General features: G+C 31.9%; 1 protein-coding gene across 1 annotated transcript in view; it reads left to right on the top strand.

Annotated features, from left to right (window-relative positions):
• The first annotated feature begins 4,744 nt into the window (after nucleotides 1-4,744).
• The window catches only part of LOC145291291 (uncharacterized), a 75,125-nt gene continuing 67,037 nt past the window's right edge, over nucleotides 4,745-12,832 (top strand). Inside the window, exon 1 of the mRNA XM_080136957.1 lies at nucleotides 4,745-5,535. Coding sequence (XP_079993083.1) covers nucleotides 5,458-5,535 — 78 coding nt within the window. The 5' untranslated portion in view covers nucleotides 4,745-5,457. The remainder of the gene's footprint in view (nucleotides 5,536-12,832) is intronic.

Below are 12,832 nucleotides of genomic sequence, written 5' to 3' on the forward strand. Positions count from 1 at the left end.
CTCGACGACACTTCCCGAAGCTAAAGTTGCGCCAAAAGAATGGCATGCTGACTGTTTGGTGGTCTGTGACCAGTCTCATCCATTATAGTTTTTTTTAATGCAACCGAAACCATTACGACTAAAAAATACTATCAACAAATGGATGAAATGCATCAGAAACTTCGACAACAATACCTAGCATTAGTCAACAGAAAAGGCCCAAATCCCCTCCACGATAATGCCCGACAACGCGTAGCTAAACCGACCCTGCAGAAACAGATTGGGCTACGAAACAGATTGGGCTACGAAACTCCTCCTTATCCGCCATACTCTCAAGACCTCTCACATAACTCTTTTTCAGCATTTTTTGCATTAGAACCTAAGCGATATCAAAAACACCGACTTCATCGTCACCAGAACGCAAGATTTATACGTTACTGGCATGAATACACTTGCTTTGCGTTGGCAAAAAGTGTGTTCATTCTGATGGGGTTTATTTCGATCAATAACTTTTTTCTTTGAGATATATTCATATTAATTTAAAAGTTAAAAACCGCAAGAAGTTTCTTGTCGACCTGGTATGTATAGTAAGATTTAGAAATATATAAGGCAGTTAAGCTACACAGGAAATTCTCCGTTTCATCCTCGTGAGGATTCATCAGGTTAATGCATTGGATTGCTGTTGCTTCGTGTTTTTATATATCCACGTGGTACTGTCTTTGCTAATCAGCCAATCAGATTCCTAGTTACGCACACACACATTTACTGCAGCCAATGAGCGTGCGAGCACCTGTTTCTTTATTGTTTTATCGAGGCAACATCAATTTCATGTATTAGCATGAAGAAGTACTACCTAGCTTACTTATGTATCGAGCACTGTCGAAATAAATACTGAAAATATTTACATATTTTTTTATGTAAATATTTTCAGTATATATATATAATAATCTTCAGCATATATATGTATATATATGTATATATATATTATACTTTAAAAATAATATATATATATTATTTTTAAAATATAATATATATATACATATATATGCATATATATACTGAAAATAATTATATATATACTGAATATATATATATATATATATATATATATATATATATATATATATATATATATATATATATATATATATATGTATATATATATAATTATGTTATCAAAGAATTGGGCTAGACCTTTACTCCTCATCTGAAATGGAACACGTACATCAAATCCGTTGTCAAAGTCGCTGAACAAAAATGGTGGGATCCTTCTATCGATCCAGTAGATATCTCACTGCGGATGCAATTCTCTATCTATATACAAGCCAGGGACGTCCAAGGATGGAGTACTGTTGCCACATCTCGGCAGGAGCTGCTAGAAAATATTATCCTGCTTTGACAGAGTTCAAAATAGACTTCGTAGCCTAATAGGAGATCTCTTTTCTCTTCCCTGTAACCTCTTTCTCGCAGAAGAGACGTTGCAAGGCGGTCTCTGCTCTATCGTTATTTTCATGGCAAGTACTCGTTTGACATCCAATCTATGGTCCCTCCTCGCCAAACTTTGACGAGAAACACTCGTCTAGATGAAAACACTATCAATAATTTCCCCCACTCTTTATCCGTGTCTAAACCTAAACGTAGATTTCATGAACAATGCTTCTTTGTTAGAACTGCACACATGTTGAACTGTCTTCCATTTGCCTGCTTTCCAGCGAATTATAATATGATTGTCTTCGAGTCCAACGTAAACAAGTTCTTGATGAGCCGTTCCCCTTAAGTAATCCAATTTTATTAAATTTACACGACTAACGATTCCTGATATTATCCCATTTTCTAATGTACACTCTTTAATCCTTATTTTCGAGTGGCCTCTATGCCTTGATATGTGGTGACTTCTATGTAAAAAAAGCCTTTAGCAAAGCAGAACTTATCAAGATAAGAAAAGCTCAACGGTATTAAGAGAAGCGTTTTTTTTTATTTTCAATTATATTTAATTTACAAAGTTGTCAATTAAAAACCGATTGTTACTGTTATCATAATAGTGCTCGTTAATGAGCCGGGAGATAGGGGTTTAATCACTGGCGTCCCTATTTTCTGAGCGTCGGGGGGGGGGGGCATTGGTGCGGCATGGGGGCGGCATTTTGAGATGGTAAAAGGGGAGAATCGAAAAAAATGCTAACAAAAAATCTGAAATTTTATATCGAAAATGTTGTAAAAAATGGGAACTTTTGTAGTTATTGGAATCGCAAAAAGGTGTCCCTATTTTGCGAGCGGCATATGTCAGGGGGCGGTATTTTGAGAGAGTAAAAATAGAAAGTAGAAAAAAAAAAAAATAAACAAAATCTAACAAAAAATCTGACATTTTATACTGAAAAAGTTGTAAGAAATCGGAAATTTTTGAGGTATCAGAATCAGAAAAATGTGTCTCTTATTTACGAGCAGCACATGTCAGGGGCGGCATTTTGAGAGGATAAAAATAGAAAATAGAAAAAATATATAAAAGCTAACAAAAAATCTGAAATTTTATACCGAAAGTTTGTAAAAATCTGAAGTATTGGAGGTATCGGAATCGGAAAAATGTGTCCCTATTTTACGATTCCAAAACCGATTCTTTTAAATTTTTCATTTAATTTTTCATTATTGGTACTAATTATAAATATTTATTATTTTTAAATTATCACTAAAACTAAAATGAGAATAACCTCAAAATACGATGTAAATTTATTTTATTTGTAAAACAATTTTTTTAAATTGCATAAATTCTCTATGTAACCTTACAATCGGCAGTCGTTGCCAAACCGACCTCAGCTCTAATTATACACAAGATCTAATTTTAAACAAGACCATTGCTATATTCGCTTACGGCCGTTTGCCATTTTCGGCTCTCATTATGCTCAACATTATGGGAGCATTATAATAAATACGTATTTATTTTATAACTATATATGTGCATATATACATATATATGTGCATATGCACATATATTTATACATACATATACATATATGCATACATACGTGCATATATACATATATACATATATACACACATACACATATATAAATACGCATATATATACATATATATGTATATATATACATGTGTATATATATATACATATATAATATAAATATATACATACATATATACATACATACATGTAGATACATACACATACATATACATATATATATATATATACACAAATATATATAACATATCCTTCAAGATTGAGGCAATTTTTTTTGTTTTAATCTAGGTTGAACTTTCTCTACATTAAAAACCGATCTTGAAATGAATTAAAGCAATTTATTCTGAATTAATGGAAATTTTGAAAACTCCAAACGCAATTGTTAATTATTACTTGATAAATAGTTTAACAGTTTGGAGTTTTCAAAATTTCCATTAATTGAGAATAAATTGCTTTAATTCATTTCAATCACTAAGTTTAAAAAATGCAAGCATTAATTATTTCTGGAGATATACTCAGTGACCGGCTGACCTAACAGGATAGGGCCAAGCCCAGGCTTCGGCCAAGCACCAAAAAAACAAAATGACCTCAGAAAGATTTCATACTTAAAGGGGAACTTTCATATAATTTTTTATCGAATAGGTGCGAAAAGAAAGTTGGATATTTGGGTGTATATACACCGACATCAAAGAGGAAATAACATTAGATGCGAAAGTTTGAATTCATTAATTTTATTACTGTCCAATTCATGAGGCTAAGACTTTGAAAGTATCAAACGTTTGTTTTTGTAGCATACTTTTTATAACTCCTTGTAAACTTTACAATTGCTAGCTGGGGGATCGGACAAAATCACCCCGAGCAACCCCCACCATCTACTTAAAACAAAAGGAAAACAGATAAAATCTCAAATGAATAAAAAATATTAAAAATTAGTTTTCATATTTTAATTTTAATTTAATTGAATTTAGGAAAATTAGATACCGTAGAACTAATTATCGCAAGGTATGAAAATTAAGCAACTACAGAATAAATGTTAACTTAATAATAGATCAGTTTTCCTACCTAGCAAAAAATGGACGAATTTTCCATGGGCGAATTTTTAATGGACGAATTTTCCATGGACGCATTTTCCGGCCACCCAAATGCCGGGGGGGGGGCAAATTTTACTACCGCCCCGGGCGGCAAAAGGTCTAGCTACGCCACTGGGTTTAATCCTTGGCTGCGTCATGCCAAAAACTTTAATAATGACTCCTTACTAAACACATTATAAGAGGAGGATTAAGGGCATGTGGAGTAATCTTGGAAATAGTGTGGCACTCTTTATCCTACACCTCGGTAGCAGATAAGGAAACAGGAGCCTTTGTGTTGCCCCGACTATAGTTGGCTACTCAACTTTTTTTTTTTTTTTTTTTTTTTACTGTTGTCGTGCTTTAGATACTATTCTCAAAAATTATCCCCGAGCAACACCAGGTGCCCTGCCCTGCTAGTCTTCACTATTTTGAACATCAAGTGTCATAAATATAACGTGAATGGCACAATATGGTTATTACCTATCCCTTCAGTCCCCACCTTCTTCTCTCTCTCCCTTTGCTATTCATTTGAAACTCCTCCCCCTTCTTCTTCTCATCATCTTCCTCCACCTCATCTTCTTACTATCGCTAACAAGCCGTCCATTCTTCCCAAGTTCCGTTTTGAAGTGAACTCTACAAGGACCCGAAGCTGCACCCATCCGTGATGCGGTCATCAATGTTTTTGTTTTTGTAAAACTTGTTCCGTATAAATATGGGCCGTTCTGTAGAGGATTCGCACAGACGAACGGCGAGGGGCATCTCGTCGCAGACACAACTAGACTTGTGCTCAAAACATATTTAGAACAACAACAACAACAACAACAACAACAACAACAACAACAACAAAAGGGCCACTTTATATATTTATTTATTATTTAACAACAACAAAAGAAAAAAAAAACGAAGCAAAGTAACTTAAAAACCACATGCTTTACAAAGTACGGATCTGTAAAAAACGAACCCCTTTATATGCTATTTAAAGAAAAAAAAGTAATAACAACAATAAATATAAAAAAAAAAGACGAATGCTATTAGCTCGCCCCGTCACTAGCAAACGACACCGTCTCTCGCGTCAGCGTTTCCTTCCATTCAACTTCACTTGCCTTGAATTTTCTAAGTAATAAAAACCAACCGACAAGCCGACACTGACGACGCGAAGAGGCGATAGAAAGGGCAAGGAAGGAAAAACGAAAACAAAATAAGAACCGATCTCTATCAAGTGAGCCAACAAAAGGGACAGAGAAGTGTTGTCCGTCTTGTCCTCTTTTCCTATTGGCGACCACCGACCATCCCTCTGCCCGCATCTGCACAGCTCAGCAATACCAACCCCTGGGACGACGTCATATCACCCTCCTTCTCGTCATCCTTTTCGGATGCTAAGACGCATTCGTTTTCTTCTCTCCTCTTCTGTGTGAAGAAAAGAGGAACCAAAATATAATGGAACTCGGTCTCCTTTCTCGCTCGACTCACACCATGTCACGGCTATGTGCATTGCAATATATTGCACTTGTGCAAGTAAGTATCATCATCATCATCATCATCATCATCATCATCATCATCATCATCATCATCATCATTTGTACTCACTAGGAATTTTCATACAGGCCATCATTAACTATTTATCCCTATTATTATTATTATTATTATTATTATTATTATTATTATTATTATTATTATTATTATTATTATTATTATTATTTACTCACTAGGAGTTCTCATTGAAGTCATCATCAGAGATTACTCACTGACAATAACCGGTGGTGTTCCTCAGAGTTCGAGTGGCAACAAGTCTCTCCAGATTACAAATACTCTCCACCTATAATCAATAATCTTTGCAAATGAATTTGCGTTATCGCAACAACCGCTTACTAATGATTTCTCGCTGACAATGACTATCGGTTTTCACTGGAATTTGGGTATAAATAAGGCTCTCCAAGGTCCAAGTTCTCTTTGCACTTATCCGGTAGAGGTCTGCTTTCTCTCCTAGGTCTTTTCATCCTCCTTGACTCTTCTCGGCTATATGGTGTGCCGGTGTGGTGCCAGTCCGTGGCAATACTAGTCTACTTTTTGGGGTATGTTGTGTATTACAATTTTGCCATTTCAGTTTTCTAAGTTCTATGTGGTGTTCATCTATTATTATTATTATTATTATTATTATTATTATTATTATTATTATTATTATTATTATTATTATTATTATTATTATTTATATTTTATTATTATTTTTATTATTAGTATTTTATTATCATTTATTATTGTTATTACTATCATTATTTTGATTATTATATATTATCGTTGTTATTATGTATTATTGTTATTATTATCATTATTATTATATATTATTGTTATCATTATTATTATTGTTAATTATTATTATTATATGTTATTTTTATTATTAATTATTATTATTATTATTATTACTATTTTTATAATTATTTTTATTATTATTTTTTATATTATTATTTTTACGGTTATTTTTATTATTTTTGTTTTGATCATTATTTTTTTTAATTATTGTTATTTACTGCTATTATTATAATCTTTAAAATTATTATTATTATTATTATTATTATTATTATTATTATTATTATTATTATTATTATTTACTCATTAGGAGTTTTAACAAAGTCATTATTATTGATTGCTCACTGGCAATAACAATGATGTTCCTAGAAATCCGTGCGACCAGTCTCCCAAGATTTACAGCACCCTCCATCTCTATTCGATAACCGTTGCAAATCATTTTGCGTTATCAAAACAACCGTTTACTTCTGATTTCTTATTGGCAACGACCGTCAATATTTTCTGTTTGACTGACAATAACTGTACTCAAGGTCAATAATAATAATAATAATAATAATAATAATAATAATAATAATAATAATAATTATTATTATTATTATTATTATTATTATTATTATTATTATTATTATTATTGGATCACAAGGAGCTTTCACACAGGTCATAAAGGATCTCTCCTTGAAAATAACCTTTTGGTATTCCCTGGAAGCTGAGTGACAACAAGTCTCCCTAGAGTTCAGTACTCTCCACCTCTTTCGATAACATTTGCAAATGAATTTGCATTATCGCAACAGCCGCTTACCATTGCTTTCTCGCTAGCAGTGGCCATTGGCCTCCACTAGGATTTGAATGACAATAAGCCTCTCCAAGGTCCCAGTTTTCTTAACACTTGTCCAGCGGATGTCTGGTGAGAGCGCTCTCTCATCAGTCTTTCCATCCTCCTTGACCCTTCTCGGCTACTTTGTATTATTCTTTGGGGAGGGGGCGGTCATTGGGTAATAGGAGGGGATGTGGGAGGAGGTAGTCAACTTATAGATTATGCAGCTTCTTTGTTCTTGGTTCCATGTAACGATTCATGTTTTGATTATTATTATTATTATTATTATTATTATTATTATTATTATTATTATTATTATTCCACTCACTAAGAGTTCTCAGACGGGTCATCATCAGAGATTGTTCACTGACACCCCGTGGTGTTGGTGCTCCCTGGAGGTTGTGTGACAACATAAATATTTCTTGACAATTTTGTTGTCGGAAACATACCCTGTTATTTAAGACTATACCATTATGTAGGGCTAATTGTTATTGCATATTATGTGTGTGTAGTGTGTGTGTGTGTGTGTGTGTGTGTGTGTGTGTGTGTGAGAGAGAGAGAGAGACGGGGAAAGACAGAGGAATAGAGAGAAATAGATGGAAGTCTCTCTCTCTACTATTTTGCTAGGATTAGTTGGAAAAATTAATGTCTTTTCTATATTTATAGGCTGTGTCATTCGGTACAACATTTTCAGAACATTGGTTACTGAATTTTCTCTTCGCTTCTTTTGATAAACATGCGTTCTTGCAACTGTCATTTACCATTAAGTTCTCGCTGTTATTTTCTTTGGAATTTAAGTAGAAATAAGTCTTTATGGAATTCTAGTATTATTATTATTATTATTATTATTAGTAGTAGTAGTAGTAGTAGTAGCAGCAGTAGTAGTAGTAGTATTTGAGACCTCAAGAAGGCTTACTGTCAGTCAAGAGAATATCAATATTATTATTAATGGCAAAAATATACTTCCTTTTCATCGCATATTTTTTACAAGTACATATATATAAGTACACTTCAAATGATGAGATAATGCCTGGAGGGACAATTTAATGACAACAGAATAGATACTACACTATCTTCTCACTCCTCAAATAGAAGATAAGTCCTGGAATGGCAGTACCATGACAGCAGGACAGTACTGCCTTCTTTCGACTGCAAACAGACAGGTACCAAAGTTCATTATAATTAGAATAGTATGGTTCTGACTTCAAGCAGACATATACTAAATTCACTTAGTAATTATCATTATTAGTAGTAATCATAGTAGTAGTAATCATTGTAGTATGAGTAGTAGAATCATTATTATTATTATTATTATTATTATTATTATTATTATTTTTATTATCATCATCAGCATTATTAGTAGTAATCATAGTAGTAGTAATCATTGTAGTATGAGTAGTAGAATCATCATTATTATTATTATTATTATTATTATTATTATTATTTTTATTATCATCATCAGCATTATTAGTAGTAATCATAGTAGTATTAGTAGCGGTATCATTATTATCAGTATTATTATAATAATACGATAGCATGTATGTTATTTTCTGTGTAACGCTTAAATCCGTTTAAATTCACAAATCATATGGATATATATATTTTTTTTTTAATCGTAACTTTAGAATATATAAAATCGATAGAATATTAACTCTATAATAATAAATACGAAATCTGCAAGAATTAAAATATCATATTTAAGCGTACTTTACGACCGGGCTTTGTCGGGCGTTCGTGCTAGCTTAGATGAATACTTTTGCAGTTTTAACAAAAAAAGCCACAATAATATCAGAGCGTCTACATTTACACTAAACATCTACAGAATGCCAACATTAATATATTGCATATGAATGAGTCTGAGTCCCCTGTGGAATTTCCACCGGTCCCGATTATTATTATTATTATTATTATTATTATTATTATTATTATTATTATTATTGTTATTATTATTATTATTATTATTATTATTATTATTATTATTATTATTATTATTATTATCATAGTAAATTAACGGATTTCTCAAAAACTCATTATTGTTTCGGCGGTTCATTGAGAGATCATCATCATCATCATCATCATCATCATCATCATCATCATCATCATCATCATCATCACTTTGACCTCTGTTGACGCCTGTCTTTATTTTACAAATCATCTTCAAACACACATTCACATATGCATATATACTCATGCTTATACGCACACATGCGTGCACATGTACACATGCATATACACATACTTGCATACATATATGCATGTATATATGTCTATACATACACGGCCAGGGAAATATATGCATGCAAATTATACCGCGAGTTCATCGTATACTGATGCACATTTCGTATCGTGCATACACATTTTATGTAACGCACATAGCACACAGACACACACATACACACATACACGAATCAATCCACAAACACGCACCAGTTCAAACATATGCAAACAGATTACATGCATGCAAAGAGCATGTTCTCGCTAATCAGAGTTTACTCATAAAAAGGGTTAAATGTAGTGGAATGAAACGCGTGCTCTTTATATGCAGAATAAATAACACATGTTTATTTAATGTAACCTGACTTCCGCTGTGTTTTAATTAAAATTTTAATCTTTAAGCACCCCCCCCCCTTAAAATTAAATTAAAGTCTCACGTGTTGTCGACTTCGCTCTGGTAAGGAGAGTATATCATATTACTCTGCCGATCTAACCATGCTGACTTCGAGAGTCCGTTGTGTTTTGTCAACGTTTATGATAGAAGACACCAAAACCAAAACATTTGAAGTAGTAAGATTTGCATCGTCACACACACACACACACACAACACACTCACACACATACACACACACACATGTATATATATATATATATATATATATATATATATATATATATATATATATATATATATATATATATTAGGTCGGTGCAAAAGTTTTTTGTCTATTTAAATTTCATTTCGAAAAAGAAATACTGTGTGCTTTTGAAAATAGTTATTCATAACTAGGACTATGGTAAGAGAATATTCTTATCATCGTTTTGACTCTCGAGACGGACGCAGTTAGACACAGCAAATCAATCGAGAACCACATCAGTCTATCTAAAAACATATAAGATATTAACTGATATATACTCGAGAGTCAAAATAATGAAAAGAATATTCTCTTGTAATAGCCCTATTCATAACAATAACAACCTCTATAACTTGATTCCATCTGTCAACTGGGGCTTATAAATGTCTTGTTTTCAAAATTCTTTAGGTTTTAATATGAAGTATGAAGTATGAATGTAACTCATGTCCAATCTCATCTCGTTATATAATCTAAGTCCATGTAAATGGTCTTGTAATCCTCAAAATAAACAGTCATCGGGGGGGGGGGGGCTAGGTCAAGAGAATATGCAGGATGCGGCAAGATTCCCCAAACAAATTCACCTAGGAGATCTTTGGTCAGTAATGCTGTGTGAGGTCGAAAATTATCATGATGAAAGATGATTCTTGTTTGGTTTACTAAATAAGGTCGATTTGAGGTCAATATAGGTGATAATATTGCAGAAAAATATGAATGATGTTTTAATAATCTGAGAGAAAAAAATTATAAATAAATCAAATAAAATAAATTACAATGGTTTAAAATGTTCGTTATACACACCTACGAAATTTTTTGTACTAACCTGATATATATTATTTACGTTTAAGTGTATATATATATATATATATATATATATATATATATATATATATATATATATATATATATATATATATAGTCATCCACATACAGTACTGTTTCCTTGTATCACAACTCATCAGTGTGGCTAGACAAGTACTTTCCGCAGACACGGATCGAACTTACAACCAGTCGGCAGCTCTACACACAAAGCTGCGAATCGGTGCCCGTAAATATCCCTCATAAAATGCCTATTAAAATAAGCACTTGCCTATTGCTTCACAGTGCTCGAACTGCTAATTTGTTTACAAACAAACGGATAGTGAGCTTCGCTTAATAGCCATACAAAACATTGGGTGAAAGTACATTTTCGATATATAATTACATTCAAAGTTAGGTAATATAAATATACCAATGAAACGACATTACCTTAAAATACATGGGTTGAAGGTTAAGGCAATTAATATAATAATTATATTACAATTTAAAAAAAAATTCGGTCAACCATTATATTACAATAAAAAAATCCAAAATTATGGCATATTCATTTCCAAAACTTCACGGAATAAAGAATGTGTTCCTCATTTTCAACATTTGATGATGCAAAAATAATGTAATTTTGTTATCATCAGTTATTTTTTTTTTCGTTTATTTATGGTAATCTAGAATATTTAACACCAACTTCAAGATATGATTATTTGATAAACTCATATATATATATATATATATATATATATATATATATATATATATATATATATATATATATATATATATAAAGCTGAATGTGTGTGTGTGTGTATGTGTGTGTGTGTGTGTGTATCGAGACACAGGAATGGGTATGTTTGATCTGGTAGAATGGTGGTTCATTAAAATTGTGGGGTCTGCGTTCGCGCCGGGTCCCCAAAGTATGGAAATAAAAAATTTAAAAAAAAACGTTTACAAGTGCTTTTGATATAGATGTACATAATAATACTTTGATAAGTATGTTGCAACTTAAATAGGGATGGGATAATAAAATTGTGGGGTCTGCGTTCGCACCTGGCCTCCATAGAATGGAAATAGGCACACACTTTAATAAAGACTTTTCATATCTATCTGCGTGAGTATACTTTGATAATTATGTTTCAGTTTGAAGAAATATGGTATAATAAAATTATGGGGTGTTTATTCGCGCCTGACCTCCATAGAATGGAAATATGTCACACAGTTTAACAAGGTTTTTTTAATATAGATCCACAGGATATTGTGATAAGTGTTTCAGTGTGAACAGGTATGGTATAATAGATTATGGAGTTTATCTATTTTATTTTTACTTTCATCATATTTTGCTTTGGTTTTGATACCCCCAAATTCGAAGCTATCTCTTTATAACCCTTCCTTTTCATAACCTATCATACTTTCATAAATCAGAGTTCATTTTCTGTAGGCTGTTTTTTAACCCAGTCAACGACGGGTACATTTGCTAGTATATATATATATATATATATATATATATATATATATATATATATATATATATATATGTGCTTGTGCAATTTTTATTGTTTGTGATAATGATAATTCGTTAATTGTTATTGTAATAATAATAAAATCACAAGAAATATAGTAATAGTAATTACCCAGACAGGTAATAATGAAGTAAAATAATGTCATTTCAAAATTAGAGTACATTGACCTTTACAAATTAACTCACATTAAACGCATTATCTACTACAATATATGCATATGAAAATTCGAGTGACAGAAATATTACATGAATGAAACCTTATAGTCGAATGGATGAATTAAGACATGCTGATATTTCGAGGATTAATGCAGCTTATTTTTGAACGAGAACATTTCAAAGACGAAAAAAAATACTAAATTGTGGAAGGGACATATCAACTAGTAGTAGACACAAAATAAACTTTTACTTGAGAACCCCCCCCCCCAAAAAAAAAAACTGACAATTATATAAGTTAAAAAAAAAAATAAACGAATATAAAAACAAATTCCAAAATCAATATAAGATTTGGATAGTTAATTA

The sequence above is a fragment of the Euprymna scolopes genome, chromosome 12 (genome assembly GCF_053919585.1).
Source record: "Euprymna scolopes isolate OS-2025 chromosome 12, ASM5391958v1, whole genome shotgun sequence".
Classification (NCBI taxonomy): Eukaryota; Metazoa; Mollusca; class Cephalopoda; order Sepiida; family Sepiolidae; genus Euprymna; species Euprymna scolopes.